The sequence below is a fragment of the Theobroma umbraticum genome, unplaced genomic scaffold, assembly GCF_002168275.2.
Source record: "Theobroma umbraticum cultivar Fairchild unplaced genomic scaffold, ASM216827v3 scaffold_4.1, whole genome shotgun sequence".
Classification (NCBI taxonomy): Eukaryota; Viridiplantae; Streptophyta; class Magnoliopsida; order Malvales; family Malvaceae; genus Theobroma; species Theobroma umbraticum.
Genome location: NW_018397258.1, coordinates 944,916 through 963,326, shown reverse-complemented (window position 1 = coordinate 963,326; position 18,411 = coordinate 944,916). Strand labels below are relative to the sequence as shown.

Below are 18,411 nucleotides of genomic sequence, written 5' to 3'. Positions count from 1 at the left end.
TATACCTTTAGTCTATACAACAACATATATTAAATATGTTAGCTCTCTTTTAATTAGAATATCTTGACTCAAAAAATAAAATTTGAATGTGAGTTTTTGCTTCATATTTATTAATTATGTGTTATTATGTATAGTCTTATAATTAAATATATTAATAACAACACTAATATTGTTTCATAATTCAAACAATTTTATTTTAATTAATTTACATAACCAAATATAGGTTTAACTATTTTTTTTAAAAAAATGAAAATACATGAATAAACTCAAACAAAGCCAATAATTTTGGAGTATAATGATTTTAAGATCTTGTTAGTTTTATCTTATTATAATTATTATTTATCATGCTATCGAGTTTCAATATTTACAAAAAAAATCGCAATTCGTAAATTACTCGTTTGATAAAAAGTAATTTTAGACTTACATTATCATTGGTGATGTAAAGATTCTTAGAATGTGTGATTAAATGCGATATATTTTTTAAATAATGTATTTTTATTTTTAAATATAATATTTTTTAAAAATAAATTATTTAAAAATTTTAAATAAATTTGTATACTTTTATTGTATTCAATTAAGTTTTTATATTTTTAATTTGAATCAAACAAACTCTTATAACTAATGATTGATTTAGTCAAAATGTCATTTATCATTTTATACTATATGACGTCAATGTGGTATGTTAACATGTCATAATTGAAGATAACATAACATATTAATATTACGTAATCATTTATTCATGTGTCATTTTTTATTATTCATATTAATATTATATTAGTATTATATAAATGTAAAATAACTAATAATATTTTAACTAATGATAATAAATTAACTATTAATTTTAAGCTCAATCTCTGTTTTCATATTTCTCTATTTTTTTTCCATGTTTTGGTTGAAAATTAGGGAGAATGATAGAAAATCTCAAGTCTCGTTTTTTTAACTTAAGTCTAAATTTGAAAAGACATCGATGATCAAGATTGTTTATTTATTTTCTTTTATTACTTTTCTCTATTAATCCAAAATTAATGAAAATCAATAAAAAATTTCTCGAAGGTTCATTTTTTGGACTTAAGTTTAAATTTGAATCGATATCCACGATCAAGATTGTTTGTTTATTTACTTTAATACATATGATCTATCAATTATGATAATTTATTAATTTAAAACAAATAATTTTTAAATATAACTCACATCTTGGCTTAACGTAAAAATATCAAATAATTAAAAAAAAGGAAAAAAGCTTTTATTCATGAAATTGGAACGTGCTATAAAAAAACTCAATTAAGCATACGAAGAAAATCATATTTAGTGTTGAATGTAACAAACTATCGTGACAAGGAAATATTTCTCCCATGGAGTACTGATTATATGTACTCTCCATTGATCAAAAAAGGGTTTGCTCTTCCTCTCAAGAAAAAAAGAAGAAGAAGAAATATTACTCTTTTTCTGCCATGATATCATACATGTTAATGCTGTAAAATTCTTACTACAATTTTCCCATTATCCCTCCAAACCTTTGTCTCTCTCTCTCTCTCTCTCTCCCTCTCGCTCTATTTCCTTGTGTGAACAACAAAAATGAGAATTAACCCAAGAGAGTTTTGAGACGCATGCCTTGAGGGTTTGGTTTATTTCTTTGCTTTTTCTCACATGCTCGCCTGAATTCTCTCCGACGCTTCTTCAACTCTCTTGCCTTTTCTTTCTCTCCTTTTTCCATTGAAGCTTCGTCAATGCAATCAGATAATAAAAAGGGTTAGTGATTTAATCTGAAAGCTACGAGATTTCAGGGTTTACCTGGATACCCAGAAAGCCTGAACTCTCAGGTTTGAGATGAGCATTCAATTTACTTCCCTGCAATGCATTCATGATTCTAGATTTTATTGGGTTATTGATATCGGACAATTTGATTACTGTAAATTATCAAATTTAACATATGTTGGTTGTGACATACATACAATTCCATTACTGGTTTGAGGGTTAGGGTTTTTGAGGCCAAATACTATTGCTTTTTTGGTCTCTCTATGCCTGTTAAGTGGTTTTATGAATTGGGTATTTGAGTTTGAGGGGTACATGCATTTGGTTCGTCGTGTGTGAACTTACTGGTTATAGGGTTTAGTTGCTTTGTGGTTCAAAGGATTTTGGTATCTGGAGTACTTTTCAGATTGATTAAAGATATGAGTCGTAGGGTGCGGCGCAAGGTGGCTAAGAAAGGAAAGGATAACGTTGTTTCACTAAGTTACCATGAATTTGAAGACGAGGATTTAGGTCCTGAGAGCAATGGGTTTGTGGATTGGACAAGCTTGCCTGATGATACAGTGATCCAGTTGTTTTCATGTTTGAATTATCGTGATAGTGCGAGCTTGTCATCGACATGTAGGACGTGGAGGGGTTTGGGTGCTTCTCAGTGTTTATGGAGTTCATTGGATCTTCGTGCTCATAAATTTGATAGTGGAATGGCTACTTCACTTGCTTCTAGGTGTGTGAATCTTCAAAAGCTTAGGTTTCGTGGGGCAGAGTCTGCTGATGCAATAATTCATCTTCAAGCTAAGGACTTGCGTGAAATAAGCGGTGATTACTGCAGGAAAATAACCGATGCTACTCTATCTGTGATTGTTGCTCGACACGAGGCTCTGGAAAGTCTTCAGCTTGGGCCAGACTTCTGTGAGAAGATCACAGGTGATGCTATAAAAGCAATAGCTATATGCTGTCCGAAATTGAAGAAACTTCGGTTGTCTGGAATAAGAGATGTTCATGCTGATGCAATCAATGCTTTGGCTAAGCACTGTCTAAATCTGGTCGATGTTGGGTTCCTTGATTGTCTAAATGTTGATGAGGCAGCATTGGGAAATATTGTATCTGTTCGGTTCCTCTCTGTTGCAGGGACATCAAATATGAAATGGGGTGTCGTTTCACCTCTGTGGCACAAGCTTCCTAAATTGATTGGGTTGGATGTTTCAAGAACTGATATTGGTCCAACTGCTGTTTATAGATTGTTATCTGCATCCCAGAGCTTGAAGGTTTTATGTGCTTTGAATTGTGCAGTTCTTGAAGAGGACACTAGCATTAGCACCATTAAAACCAAAGGCAAATTGTTACTTGCTCATTTTACAGATATTTTTAGAGGACTATCTTCTTTATTTGCCGAAACTACAAAGAGAGGGAGGAATGTATTTTTGGATTGGAGGTGCTCAAAGAACAACGATAAAAACTTGAATGAGATCATGACTTGGCTTGAATGGATCTTGTCTCACACACTTTTGCGTACTGCTGAGAGCAATCCACAAGGTCTTGATAATTTCTGGCTTAAGCAAGGGGCAGCACTGTTGCTTAGCTTAATGCAGAGCTCACAAGAGGATGTTCAAGAAAGGGCAGCCACTGGACTTGCGACTTTTGTTGTTATTGACGATGAAAATGCTAGCATAGATTGTGAAAGGGCTGAAGCAGTTATGCGAGACGGTGGGATCCGACTTCTTCTGAACCTAGCAAAATCTTGGCGAGAAGGGCTTCAGTCGGAGGCAGCAAAGGTTACTTATTTTTATTCCTATTTTGGAGAAAATATAGTTTTATCATCACAGTTCAACTATCATGAGGTTCATTTCTTTTAACCGGTTTTGTTTATTCTAGTGATCATAGGATGGTTTGATACTTAAGTTTTCTATAAAATATGTTATTCACAATACTTCTGTGTGCATTATCATTTTCCATTTATTTTATTTACTACTGAGGTTGCTAGTTTATTATTTGAAATTTGAGTTGATTTGGAATTTTTGATGGCATAGGCTATAGCAAACTTGTCTGTCAATGCGAATGTTGCAAAAGCTGTAGCTGAAGAAGGAGGAATTAATATCCTTGCGGGGTTGGCGAGGTCCATGAACAGGCTAGTTGCTGAGGAGGCAGCTGGAGGGCTATGGAATCTTTCTGTAGGGGAAGAGCACAAGGTTGTATATTCAGTGCTTTTTCTCATACCTGAGAAATGGGAACATAAGCTTTCAATGTCTCGTTCTAACCATGTTTTTTTTTTTAAAAAAAAAATAGGCTGCAATTGCTCAGGCTGGTGGAGTGAAAGCTTTGGTCGACCTCATATTCAAATGGTCCTCTGGTGGTGATGGAGTTCTTGTATGTTTCTCTTTATGCAATGTATTTTGCTTTTGTACTATGTTTAAATATCATACAGCATTTGACATGCACATAGTTGGAGTTGTTGTCAGGCTATAGTTTGTTGGTTGGATCATAATTTTCTGTGTGTTTTCAGGAACGGGCGGCTGGTGCCTTGGCAAATTTGGCAGCTGATGATAAATGTAGTATGGAAGTTGCCATTGCAGGTGGTGTGCATGCATTGGTGATGCTTGCACGTAACTGCAAGTTTGAAGGAGTGCAAGAACAGGTGCCATTACTGTCACAATTAAGAGGAAACTTTGGACTGTGCATGACATAATCACTACTGTTCCACTGAAGGGTTTTGATTTGAAATGATTAGAGTTGGCTTTTCCAATTATTTGATCTTTGCTGTGTGTTATACACCCACAGTCACAATAACATAGCGAAGTAATACAGCAATCCTCTAGAATATTTTGCCACATTGTTCTAGATTGTTGAATTTTTCTAAGCACCCTCGTTGAAACTTTAGCATACTTCTTTCAATGCTAAACATGCTTTCGTGTGCAAATGCTTAATTAAAACGGTTACACTCGAATTAAGAAAGCCTGTAAATTCCAAATTCCAAATCATGGCTTTAATTGTCAACTTGCTTTTCTTTACATTTCTGTTGGAATCTAGCCTTGTTTTAAAGCATTTAAGGATTACTTGCGATACCATATACTACATGTTTGGTGTGAGTTGATTAATTTCATGTCCAAATATGCTAGGCTGCTCGTGCCTTAGCAAATTTGGCTGCACATGGTGATAGCAACAGTAATAATGCTGCTGTAGGACAAGAGGCAGGTGCTCTTGAAGCCCTAGTTCAACTTACACGTTCTCCTCATGAAGGTGTCAGGTAATTTATAATCACATATTTCCGATGGCTCTTGAATATCTTAAATGCATTCATTTGCGCATGTTATTGTGAGTGCATTTCTCATTATTATTTTTGCTGTGTTTGGCAGCATGGAATTGAAGATTTAGAATTGATTTTGGCTGGTGCTTGAGGCATTATGTCCTAGTTTTCCATACATTTTTGCCTCTGGTTCCACCAGATTCTTATTCCAAGTTTCTGATTGCTGAACACCATCTTTCTATTTTTTGTACCTCTATTAGATGCTTTTGCCTGTAAATTCAGTTCAATATTCCTCTTGCTAGTCCCACAATATCTTGTATCGGCTCGTTTCATTTTTCTGTTGATCCCACAATAATTAATCTAGTCTATAACTCATAGACCTTAACACTTTTTTTCATACACAAAAATTATGTAGTTTCTGTAATAGTTTTGTTCTAGTTTGTATGTTGATATCAGCTAATTGAAACAGGCAAGAAGCTGCTGGTGCATTGTGGAATTTGTCATTTGATGACAGAAATCGAGAAGCAATTGCAGCAGCTGGTGGTGTTGAGGCATTGGTATGATATTTACCTTTTTTAGCCCCGAATTGCTCCCCACATATAATCGGGGGTAGCCTTTGTAACCATTATGTGCAGCATAGGATAATTGTTTGAGGTCTACTAAAACCCTCCCAAATATCTAGTCATTTTAGGTCCACATCATTTTGCTTGGACAATTTTTTCTCGTACTTTTAAATTGTTGTACATGTTTCTGCATAAATGTGTAATCTACCTTAATATGTATAGATGCGGAGAGATATGTCTTGTCATCTGAGCTTCTCTTATATGCATGTCATGAATTTCAACATATATCTTTGGTGTTTTATTGTGGTCCTTTACCCTTGTTGTGTTAGTGGCATGGTGCAAAAGTCTAAATCCTGAAATATTAGACACTATAATGAAAGTTCTCAAAATTGAGTAATGTTAAAGATTAGTGAATTGTGCTCTGGCTTTATGATTATTCTTGGTAGAGCTGATGTGAATAAAATTTTTGTTTTTAATATGTTCATTCAGTCAAGAGTTCACTACATTTAAGGTATTGGTTTTATGTTTTTATGAATTACTCTTGCCCAATCTGTTCAAATGCTTCGCCAGGTCTTCAGGAAGCAGCATGCTCTGGATTGTCAGTCTCGGAAGCCAACAGGTAATGCATTTTTTTCTTTTGTACATGGATATGCAATCCATGCAAGAGCTAGTTAATAGAACTCCTGAAATCTGAATGCATTAAGTGAGAAAAATTTTCAACTTTGGCCCTCATGGAGTTTTTAATGTTTTTGGAATATGAGACCTAACTGGACAGCAGCAGGAACCCTGTTATTTATGATGCCTTCTGTCTTCTTTCTTCTTTTCCAAACTATACAGTTGTCATAATCATCAGCTATCATCCATTATTTCGCCTCACCAAAGAGGGTGGTGCTAGTAGATATGGCCCTAAACCTTTAGTGATTTGTATATTGCTGTTCTGAAGTCTTCAGCTTGCATGTTTGAGCTGAGCAGCATTAGTCTATAGATCTGTGCTTCTTGTCATCATGATTACCGCTACTAAAGCTTCAGGATGAGAGATGGGAAGTTTTACTGGATGATAGGTAGAACAGAATCAAATAACTTCTTCTAGTGTTAATGGTGCAACTGCATTTTCTTCTTGTTCATACATTTATCAGGCAGATACTCATTTTATCACTGTGGAGCACTAATAGTCAGAACATTGATGCTATTTACGTTTGGTCTGTGTTAGCATCGCTATTGGACGAGAAGGAGGTGTTGCACCCCTGATTGCACTTGCACGCTCTGATGCTGAAGTAAGCGTTTCATAAGCTAGCCCTTTCTGCTAGTGTATAATCTATTTTTGTTTAAGTGGCATTTGAGTTGATCTTAACTTATGCTTTTGCTTTCAGGATGTTCATGAAACTGCTGCAGGGGCTCTTTGGAACCTTGCTTTTAACCATAGTAACGCTCCTCGGATAGTGGAGAAGTGGGGTCTCTGCACTGTTCATCTTTGTTCTTCATCGTATCTCAAGATGGCACGCTTCATGGCTGCATTGGCGCTGCATACACATGTTGATGGAGGTAATTGTTCTAGTATTAATTGCATAAACTTTAACGTAACTTATCTTTGCCAAAGCATCTTGTAAATAGAGTATGATGGTAAAGTTATGTATAGATTAAATTCATCTATTTTTCTGTTCTGAAATCTTTCAAATAAGTTCCAATATATCAAATAGTCCTGCAGGGGGTTATTCAACAATTCTTTTAAAATAATTACGTTCACATATCTGCAAGGAAAAAAAGAAGGCTGTGAGTGTAATAGTCTGAAAGATGAGGTTGAGATTACCAAGCAATTAGTGGTTCATTATGCAAGCGTAAGATGCAATGTCAAAGGCTCCTAATGTCTTGTATGTGTCCTGTGAGAAATATTCCAAACCATCTTGGTGATAATGTTCTGTATGATATTTTTAGCAGAAATTGATGAGTTTGCTCCAATGGGCACATCATCAGAAATTGCTTCTAGAGTGTGAGCTTGGATGGGGCCAGAGAATGGCTTTGAAGCATATTGAAGCTTTTATTCTTACATTCTCCGATCCTCAAGCAATTGCAGCAGCTTCTGCTTCATCAGCTCCAGCAGCATTGGCACAAGTAACTGAAAGAGCTCGTATTCAAGAAGCAGGGCATCTGAGATGCAGGTTTCCTTCCTCATCCTTCTCCATGCATTTGTGCTGTAAGATGATTATTTTTTCCAATCTCCATTTCACAACATGAAGCTGCAGAAAAAAAATTTGGCATGCTTTTAAAAGAAAATGCCCACTATAGATGTCAATGAAGAAACACTTTTGTAAATTTATGGAAGGAAAATGCACTATGCTTTTAATAAAGCTTGTGAAAGACAACCTCCAGTATGGTATCTGTCTCCCTCTCTACTGCTGTTGTTAAAATGATCCATTTGATGAGTTTTGATAATTTCTTTCATAAAAATTCTGTTCCAGCTATTTTGCACTGGTTGGAATTCATTAATCATGTAAAGTATCAGTGTCATCTTTTGATGCCAGCTCTCTTTCACCATACCTGCATGTTGGAGAGGGGGGGGGGGGGGGGGTGACTTAATCTCTCTAAATTAACGTGACTTTTCTATTCCTTAGTGGGGCTGAAATTGGAAGATTTCTCCTGCTTCGAAATGCTCTTCAATACTCAAGGCATGTGCTGCATTTGCTCTACTCCAGGTAATTTATGCATATGGATTCCCTTTTGCCTCCAGTAATTTATGAAGATCCTGTTTGCAGAACTCTTCTTTATGAAGCATAATGTGTACTGCTAAACGTACACCAAGGGATTTTTACATGTTACTTTTCTATTTTGTTCAACTGCAGTTCACCATTCCTGGTGGTCGACATGCTGTGCACCATGCTAGCCTTATGCAGGGTGCTGGCAGCAAGAGTACTTCGTGCTGCAGCTGCAGCAGACAACTGCCCCTATTGAGGCTAAAATCTTTGCAAGAATTGTACTTAGAAACCTTGAGCACCATCAAGTAGAACCTTCCATCTAATTCAGGAAACAACTTTTTTGTTAGGCAAGGGTTTCATATGCCATGAGACATTTTACAGTCCTGCAACCTTTTGAGTATTAAGAAACTATCAGAACAAGTTCGCATAGTCCTTTTGCTTCTCTCCCTTTTTCCCTCCCAATTTGTTGTTTAAATTCTTCTTTTAGGTTTGGGTGAATCTCCTTCCCCTTTCTTGTAACAAATCTTTGCATGGGGAATTGATGTAAACCTGTACCTCATCATTTTTGTGTCTGTATTCATTGCAACAATACCTTCTATATAATCATAAATGTCTTCTTAGGACTTAATAGGTGTGGCCCCTGTGTGTCTGAACCAGTATTAATGACAACTTTTTCTTTTTTCCTTTGGAAAGGAGAACTATAGTAGCTTTGTTAATTGTATCTTTTGGGTCATTTGAACACTGTTGATCGGCTGACAGCAGTATGAGCTTATGGTGGTAACAAAAGATGCAAATTCTGGAAATTCAGGAAAATGTTAAACTACAAGTCAGTGTCGAGCTGCAAGGTTTTGAATGGAAAGAGCCAAGAAGAATAAATTTGAAGTTTAAGAAAAGTCAATGGATTGGCATATATAAACATAGTAAGTCTTTCCAAAATCATCAGAGGAGGCAAGTTCCACTTGAGTGGTGTACAGGGCTTAAAAACAAGGACATGGAAAGAACAAACCACTTTCCCTTTTAACTTCCATCTTATTCACACATGACAAAAGCACTTGCTTTACTACATGGCATGCAGCGAAGCAGGATGATCCTCATTATGGCCATTCCGATCCATAAATGCCTACCGCTCCCTTGAAAAGCCAAGATGTAATTCTTTTACCGTCTGCTCTGTAGATGCTTGGTCCTTGAATAAGGTACTATGTACTTCTTCATGTCACTTGTGAGAGGCATATTTAAGAATTGACTTTTCCATCTTTGTCTAAGGTTATCGAACCAATCCAGTCTTCCTTACGGAGCTGGGTCTGCAATGATAGACACACATTAGATTCGTTGCATTTACCATACACCACAAAATCCAAATGAAAAAGATGGCATCTATAATCCTAAAGTATAGTGACAAATGGGTAATGACAACATGAAGCAGTATACATATCTATGGATATTGATGTTATTTTCATCTCGATATTGTTTCCAAGCCTTGTCACTGTGCCTTGAACATGTACTTATATGTTATGGAATACTCCCAACAGAAAAATTGCATTTGACAACCCCGCCACCGAGAAATGGTCCTGCCTATAAAAAGGGCAGGCAATAAAGATCAAAGGCTCTTGTGTGGATGATGACCAAACCAGGAGGTTTCCTTAAGTAACAAAACTGTGTCCCGCTCAAACCAACCACGCACAAAGAGAAAGAAAGTAGAACCACCAAATTGATGAGCAAATTGCAGATTAGTCATCCAAAGCTGATTAGCAAATTGCAGAAAGTAAAGGCATATTGATTCCAAAGTTGGTTGACAAGAGGCATCGGCCAAAATGGGACTCTTCACCTTACCATCTAAGCACCAAATCCTGTAAGCTGGCAAGCAGTTAGCTGTAAGTGGAATTCCTCGCATCATTGATTTCATTGTGAGTTTTAGAAGGAATCTACATCCTTAAAGGTAGCCAGCATGTCCTGGTGAAAGAGAAAGCATATCAAGAATAGTACAAATATGGAGAAAAAAATTTGATGTACAAGATCATAAGGCAAATGAAATTTTATGTCTCTACACCTTAGTATGTTGTCTTTGGTCTGATGCATAAAACAACAGTACGAGATCACTAGGCTAATGAAATTGTTCCCAGTTCTTGCTTTAGCTTTGAGCTTTTCCCAAGCATCACTAACAAATCAAAACATTCTTCAACTTAAGCAGCTGACTTGTCTGGTTGTCCCCTCATGTGCATCCACAACTGCTGTAACACTGACTGCATCAGTTGCCACTTGGGGTGCACTCTATCTCCAGATACAAACTCCAAAACCCTACGATCAACCTCAATAACACTACAGCCAGCTTCCTTTCTTGCCCCATTCCTTCTCATCAATTCCCTGATTTCCTCCACATCTTCCCATCTTTTCTCTGTGGCATACAAATTCCTTAACACCACATAACACCCACGATTAGTTGGTTCCATATGGACCAACTTATTTAGCACTCTCTCAGCTCTTTTCACATTATTTGAGGACCCATATGCGAATAGAAGAGAAGTGAGAATTATTCCATTGACTTCATAGGGCATACCTTCTATCAACTTCTCAGCTTCCTCCACACATCCAGCCCTCCCCAACAGATCAGCCATACAACCATAATGCTCAATTTTCGGGGTGATCCCAAACTCTGCCATTGCTTTAAACCATCTCTTACCTTCCTCCACCAGACCAGCATGATTACAAGCTGATAAAACACCTATCATGGTCACATCATTTGGCATGACTCTTTCATTCCGCATCTCCAAAAATACCTGCAATGCTTCTTTGGCACATCCATTCACTGCATATCCGTTTATTAAAGCATTCCATGAAGCTATTTCCTTCTCAGACATCTCATAAAAAATTATTTTCGCTTTGTTTATCTCCCCACATTTGGCATACATATCAACAAGAGCAGTACACACATTGATTGCTTTATCAAGTTTCTTCCTTTGAACAAAATGGTGAACCCACTCACCCAGATCTAGTGCACCCAAATCAGCAATAGCTGGAAGAATGCTCACAATGGTTACTTTATCCGGCTCAAAAAATGTGCTCGATTGCATTTCATGAAACAATTTCAATGCTTCATGAGGTTGCTTATTTTGACAGTACCCACCAATCATTGCATTCCAAGACACTAAATTTTTTTCAGGCATGGAATCAAACAAGAGCCTAGCAGACTCAACATCACCACTATTGCAATATCCATTAATCATACTAGTCCAAGAAATCACATTCCTATCCTGCATTTGATTAAACAAATTTCGAGCCGAATCTAAATCTCCCAACTTAACATATCCATCAATCATAGCATTGTATAGAACAGAATCTTCCTTCTCAGGCATCTCATCCAATAGCTCTTTTGCTCTCTCCATATCCCCAGCTTTTGCATATCCACAAATTAGAGCTGTCCATGAAACTAAACTTCTCTCAGGCATCTCTTCAAAAACCTTTCTTGCTGAGAACATGATGCCAAGCTTTGCATACATATCAAGCAAAGCCGTTGAAACATACAAATCCAAGCAAAACCCAAATTTTATCACGTGATTATGTATCTGTAAACCCTCCCAGATTGCCATATTTAAAGCACAAGACTTCGCAAGTGTTAAAAACGTAATCTTATTGGGAACAAAACCCTCCTCATCTCTCCCAAGATCCTTGTAAAGAGTGAAAGATTGGGCGAATTGGTTGACACCCAGATGGGCTTTGATCATGGCATTGCAAAGATACGTGTCGTTTTCATGGGGCCTAACATCGAACAAGCGGCGCGCGTGGCAAACAGCTGAAAGAGAGGAGAGAGAAGCGCAGGCTGTGATGAACTTGGTGAAGAGGTTAAGGTTGGTTTCGATGGAGTGACGGAGCATGAAAGCGTGGATTTGGAGGAGAGTAGATTTCGTGTTCTCTCGTTGCAGAAGAAACAGACATTTTCTCTCTATCGGACGCCATAGGGAATGCAAGTGCTGTTCTTCTTGATCTCTCATCTATGATTGCCGGTTCTATCTTCTGCCCACTGGCTTAGACTTTGAACAGGAACACCATTTGCCTTGTGTATGGATTTAAAATGAAACATTATAAATACTTCTCTAAATTATTTAAAAAAATTTAAATAAATTTTTGTATTGTATTTAATTAAAATTTTAATACATTTAATTTAATGTAATAAAAATAATTTTTTTAAAAAATAGTTAAGATTCATTTTAAATATTATATCTTTGTAATTTTAAAAAATTAAAATCCAAAGTTGATTTTTTTAATATACGCATGCATGTATCAATAAATCTACTACCTTAATTATAGAATTCAGAATAAATTTTAATTTTAAAAAAATCAAATTAGATTTATGATAATATATATATATATATACTTATCATTCAATTAAATATTTCAATAATGATTTACTTAGGATCATATAATTAGACTTAAATAATCAAAGTTTTTTTCTTTGTATAGTTTTCTGATTTTCTTTTCTTTTTCTGTGAACATGAGAAAAAAAAATTATAAACATATACTATGCTTACATCTGTCACACATCAGAATATCAACTTCAGATTGGACAAACTACAGCTGAAATAATAGTGGTCGAGGTTAAAATCAAGAGCAATGTAGATAGAATAGACTCCTACTGTGTTTCACTTCATCTTATTCAGGCAAAACAATAGCGCTTGGTTGGTTTAGTACATGATATGCAGCAAAGGTTGATCCTCAGTGAGGCCAATTAGACCCTTAAATGAGTACCAGAGTCCTGAAAGCCATTGGTAAGATGAAGATTGTGTCACTGTCTGCTCTGTCGATGCTTGGTCCTCCAAGTATGGTAGTATGTACTTCTTCATGTCACTTTTTGAGATTTGCAGATGGTTACCCGACACGTTTATGAATTTAACTTTTCCAGCTTCATCTAGGGTTTTCAAACCGATCCAATCTTCCTTGTAGAGCTTGGTCTGCAGAGACATAAACATGTGTAGTTGCAAATGAAAGATTGTTGTACAAAACCTAGTCATGGAAAAAGGATGTTTGCCGAAGTGGATTTACCTCTTGAGCAGGTAATACAGGATCAAAGCACCCATCCGGATAATAACCAAACCAGGATGTTTCCTTAGGTATCAAAACTGTATCATCCTCGAACTGATCCAAACATGCAAAGAAAGAGATTAGCATGACAAACCTGGTGATGAGAATTGCAGATTAATCTAAAATTGGCTGAAAGGAGTCAGAGACTGAAACAGGACAGTTCAAATTACCATGATAAGGACCAGATTCTGTAAACTGGCAAACCGTTCCTTGTAAGTGGAATTTCTCGTACCCTTGATTTCATTGTTGAGTTTTGGGAGGAATCTACATCCCTTGAGATAGTCAGTCAAGTCCTGGTGAAAGAGAAAGATATCAAGTAGACAATTGACATAGGGAAAATTATAGAAGTGTAAATGTACATGGCTTTAGAAAGGTGAATGTTAACGCACATAATTGATTTGACTCAAATAGGGGAAGGGAGGAAAATGATAAAGAAACAATATAAGTCACAAAAGCAGGAAAAAAGGACTCCTAATCCTGCATTAAGCACTATAGCAAAGTTCCACGCGAATATTTGATGCCAAACTATCAATAATACAACCTGGCAATTGGAATAACAAAAGATCTTAACCCAAAGTTAGTAGCTATACTCACCGTTGGAATTTTAAGATAACCACTGGGAGCCAAGTGTTCCTGCAATTATCAATGGTATGCATTCAAGATAGTTGTTAAATTACCATTTAGATATATAAACAAGCTAAGAAAAATATGCTGCACGCCGGGGATAGATGGACAATGAAGTTGAGATAGGCAAGATCCATAGTAAGATGGAACTACCATTTTTTTTTTTGAAAGGCAGATCTTTATTGCATAAAGGTCTCACAAAAGGAGAATTACAAAAGGCAGCCAAAATAGGCATGCGTGTCATGCAGAAAAGAAGAAGGCTACAAAGGGGTAGAGGCCTGCTGCATTAAGAAAAATACCAGGTATAGAGCATAACAACGAGGTACAGATCACAACAGCAACCAAGCATTTGTATTTATCTATTTCTTCCCGTATCAACAGACTTGCCAACAAAGCAAAGACTGGAGAGTTTAAAAACAATCTTATACCTGGACATAGTTGCTATAGATTTCCAACTTGATTAAGCTATCAAGAAGTATGCATATCAAAGCGGACTGCCAAAAAAAGAGCAGATCAGCCAGACTGCAATAATAGTCTAAAATAATTACCAAAAAAAAAATACGAAGAAAGATTAAAAACATGGAACAGGCACTCACTCCGCAGAAAGGAATTGAAGCAGTACCGGCATGGGGCCCTGCCAACGATATGAAATTCTTGACCTGACACACAGGAAAAAATTAAGACACAAAGTCAGATTTCAGTTTGAAGACAAAAGAAACTAGCTACAGTTCAAGACAGAGAAAAGTATGCTATAAGTAAAAGAATGCCAAAAAGTCGAAAAAGAGAAGAATTCAGCAATATAGATGAGGGAGATTATAAGGCTGTGCCATCATATAAGCCAGAGAAGGAGCATCCTGTGGCCAGCTGAGCCAGTAACATTCACTTTCCAACTGCCTATTCACGATTGGGAGACAGCTAGAGTACTACATTTTGGAGATGAAAAAAGTTAAAAGCCAATGGGATATTACTAATGAATGATGCTATAAGTTCCAAATCAGGAAGCTCAATAGCAGTAAGCAACGGAAAATCTCCACATAATTATCTTCAATATCATATGGATTTGACAATTGACAAAAAGAAAATTCTTGCCACTGAGTCACAGACCTATAGCATCTTATATAATGAGTAATAGATGAATAGAAGTCATTCAGCCTAGATATACAAGTGGATTTGATCAAAATTAGTTGCCTCGTACTGAAGAGGAATTCGGGGGTTCTTACAGGGGGTCCTCCGTCACAAAATTCAATAATCCCGCGACCAATCATGTTACCCTGTGTAAAAGAATAGGATTATAAGAAATGTTAATGCATTAAACCATTAAAAAACAGAAAAAGTTTGTGAGTACGTGAATGAACATTTGTGTTCCTGTACACACATGAAACAAATACAAATTATGTAAATCAAAATGCATGAACAAGTATAAATTATAGAAACAAACAAAATTTCAACTTATATTAATACCTGAGAGAGTCCAACTATGTTGTAACCCTCGCTAAGTTCAGTCATATTCTTCACCTGTAAGTTGGAATGAAAATTCATTGGGAAGCACATTAGAACTTCAACTACAATACAGCAAAGAGATAAATGTTACCAAATGGTTTTCTAACCTTTTCACAAGCAATTGACGTCTGCAACAAAAAGTAAGATAGGTTATAGTTATATGATTATTGTAAGGACAACAGATGATGAGAAACCTCAAACTCAGTTAAAAGTGTTACCTGTTCCAAAAGGGGCATAGTCCATGAATCCCATGATCCATCCCCAATTTCCCTACAGCCAGGAAAAGGATGTCAGATTGTTTGTTTCAGACAGTTATAAGAATTCATAAAAAAATTTTCTCCTAACACGACCAGAAGAACGAATCTACACATTCTCATGTATACAGACATGTGCGGAGCCATGCACACACTTTTGCAGAAGACTGTTACACTCATACTTCCATGCATGGATAGGTACCTAGAATAGCTCCCTGAGTTTTCTAACATAAGTGAGCAGAGTCTGAGAATAAGCTCAAACAAATTTCACTTCCTCTTGATGCCTTCTAATAAGCTTATTAGAAATCATATGATAAAGGACGTAGCAGTCAAAAAAAAAATTCACAGTGCATGTAGCTACAACAAGCCTTTGAAACCAAAATGCACAGACACATAAATCAAACTTCTGATTTGAGATGATTATCAAATTTTTTTTTTTTTATATATTTGCAGTCATTGAAAATTAAAAACTACAGAAAAAGAGAATCATTAAAGAAATATGGAAAGAAGCTCATACACACAGTAGCCTTGAGAATCAGACCAGTCGCTTAAAAGCTCAGTGAATTCAGTAATTCCTCGGTTACTGCATTTATCACTAATACCTGCCACAAAATGTGTCAGTAGCGAATAAAATAGGTTAAGAGTTGATTAAATTTCTCCACAAGAAGAGAATCGGATAAATAGAGTTCATCGTGCATCTACAAGGGAAATTTTAGAAAATATTTTTCATCAAATTTGTTCAAGAAGCATATTTATACTGATGAAGGAGAAATTTCAGGTCTTTATTCGACTTTAAAATATTACAGGGAGAACCGGAACCAGACTACTCTGATACTGTAGTATAGCAGTGCTCAGCTCTTAAGTTTAGAGAGTGGGTTATATAAGGTTTAGATGAATATGAGATGTGCTTTTTGATAAATGCTAGCTCCCAAGCAACCTGACCTGCTCAAAGTTGTTTTCCACCAGGTTTAAAATTACTAATATAGCTCCATAGACACAATGGCAGGTGTCAAGTAGTCCACCAACCAAATTGGAAGACAAATAACTGTTCTTCTGGCAATGATAGAATGGCTGTTGCAATTACATCATTTTTTCCAGAGCAAAATCAGTTCCCTATTTCGTCGAGACCAACAGAATTGACCCTCAATACCGCTCTTGCAGTTTTAGTATAAGCAAAATGATAGGTCATAGAAATCTGGACAATCCAGACCCAACGAATTTGGACAATCCAATGACCATAATTTAGTTTCAGTTTTCCTAGGCAATGCTAATCAGCATGTAATTCTCAAAGAAAACTGCTAAAATTTCAGATAATTAGCATTAACTGAATAATTTGTTTCCTTGAAAACAGATAAAGCAAGCATGTCAATGAACTCACACTAACAATTATAAGAAAGTAAAAAAAGGAACTGCAAACTCAATGGATTACAAAGATAAAGAAGTGAAAGAGAACATTACCGTGCAATACGATGAAAGGAATAGCGTGTGTGATCGGAATGAGAATGAATATAAAGAAGAAGATGATGAGGAGAAAGGTAGTTGACTGCGAAAGCGAGGCCATTGCTGGTAAAAGTGAAATAAAGTTGCTCCCTTCAGAGTTCTAATGGAGTAGCATCAGGATTCAGGATAACCCAAGAATCCAACAAGGATCTGCTTCCTGGGATATTTTGAATGCACTAGAAATTCTGGGTTTTTAAGTTTGATTAGTGGAAGACCGACCAGAAAACTGAACAAGGATAAAGGATTTGCCTTTGAGTAGTTTGACAAACTCACGAGAGACAACGTCGCAACTACCCGTCACGACTATACAAATAGAGCTAAAAGAGTTCACACGAAATCAGCTAATGGCCATGGGACTGTGTCAGTCAGACCATTACCGCAATTGCTGTCTCTTAACGCTCTCGTAGAGCCGTGGACATACGCGCTGTCTCAACAAGGCGAGGCCCTTTCTCTGCCTTTCTCGGTTGGGGCCGCTAAGAGCCTCTTGGCGGTGGGTTGTCTAATAAGCAGCCGTTTTAAGGCGACAGGTCAAGCCCAAGGAATATTTGTCGAGTCCATTTGTAACCAAACCCCTTGAACCGACCTAGATGGCAACGGTTTGCCTTACTTCCCAATTACAAAATCTCAACAATATCCGCTTCGCTTACTTGCTTGATGTTGAAGGAATTATATTTTCATTACCAGTTTCAGTAGGATTAAGGTAAATCTTTCTTTAAATATAAGCCGTTATAAGGGTTTCTACTTGTGTTTCTCCTACTGTCAGGTAAGCATAACTCAAGAAAATTCAAGGGCTTTTCGTAGTGTTCTCTTCCAACCTTTGGCTCTTATGGGTAAGAGGTTGGTGTCTGGTCTCACGCTCCTCATCCTACAGGAAGCACAAAAACATCAAGAAAATTCAGGCAGCATTGGCAATGCCGGTGCAATGTTGGAGAATTCTGTTATTACGGAGACAAAGAAAGATGTGGAGAGTGTAGTAGAAAAGGAGGAGAAACATATCGAGACAACCAAAGAGGATGCTAAGTGCTGCTTTCTTATGCCACTTCACTATCCCTTGTTCACCAAGGACTACGAGGACATGCCGGAATGGAAGCTTGATCAACTTTTTACTGAATATGGGTTAATATCTGTGGAGGGTGACTTGGATTATAAGAGAAAGTTTGCAATGGGTGCCTTTTTATGGCCTGGAAGTTGTCCGGAACCCGAGCTTTCCCCTGTGC

At 36.7% G+C, this 18,411-nt stretch overlaps 3 protein-coding genes across 4 annotated transcripts; 1 reads left to right on the top strand and 2 right to left on the bottom strand.

Annotated features, from left to right (window-relative positions):
* The first annotated feature begins 1,324 nt into the window (after nt 1-1,324).
* ARABIDILLO-2 lies at nt 1,325-8,916 on the top strand. Its single transcript, XM_021425487.2, is given in 16 exon segments — nt 1,325-3,521; nt 3,777-3,935; nt 4,033-4,113; nt 4,250-4,381; nt 4,863-4,990; nt 5,460-5,552; nt 6,092-6,172; nt 6,764-6,827; nt 6,924-7,095; nt 7,486-7,558; nt 7,560-7,709; nt 8,163-8,197; nt 8,200-8,243; nt 8,391-8,449; nt 8,451-8,481; nt 8,483-8,916. Coding segments are annotated over 16 exon segments (2,736 nt in total). The 5' UTR covers nt 1,325-2,171; the 3' UTR covers nt 8,567-8,916.
* Nucleotides 8,917-9,124: 208 nt separating this feature from the next.
* On the bottom strand, nt 9,125-12,273 carry AHG11 (Pentatricopeptide repeat (PPR-like) superfamily protein). Of its 2 annotated transcripts, XM_021425485.2 has the most exons (3): nt 10,291-12,273; nt 10,074-10,193; nt 9,125-9,544 (listed from the first exon to the last, which is right to left on the bottom strand). In XM_021425485.2, exon 1 carries the CDS (start codon nt 12,227-12,229, stop codon nt 10,424-10,426), a length of 1,806 nt encoding a protein of 601 aa, XP_021281160.1. In that variant the 5' UTR covers nt 12,230-12,273; the 3' UTR covers nt 9,125-9,544; nt 10,074-10,193; nt 10,291-10,423. The 2 variants fall into 2 exon arrangements, with proteins under 2 accessions (XP_021281160.1, XP_089639281.1); XM_089783155.1 differs by having other exon boundaries at nt 9,125-10,193.
* A 503-nt stretch (nt 12,274-12,776) lies between these two features.
* LOC110414352 (alpha/beta-Hydrolases superfamily protein) lies at nt 12,777-17,575 on the bottom strand. Its single transcript, XM_021425486.2, has 12 exons — nt 17,153-17,575; nt 16,212-16,296; nt 15,659-15,710; nt 15,548-15,568; nt 15,402-15,455; nt 15,161-15,211; nt 14,537-14,599; nt 14,369-14,434; nt 13,911-13,949; nt 13,487-13,609; nt 13,278-13,370; nt 12,777-13,186 (listed from the first exon to the last, which is right to left on the bottom strand). Exons 1-12 carry the CDS (start codon nt 17,253-17,255, stop codon nt 12,920-12,922), a joined length of 1,017 nt encoding a protein of 338 aa, XP_021281161.2. The 5' UTR covers nt 17,256-17,575; the 3' UTR covers nt 12,777-12,919.
* Nucleotides 17,576-18,411: the final 836 nt, after the last annotated feature.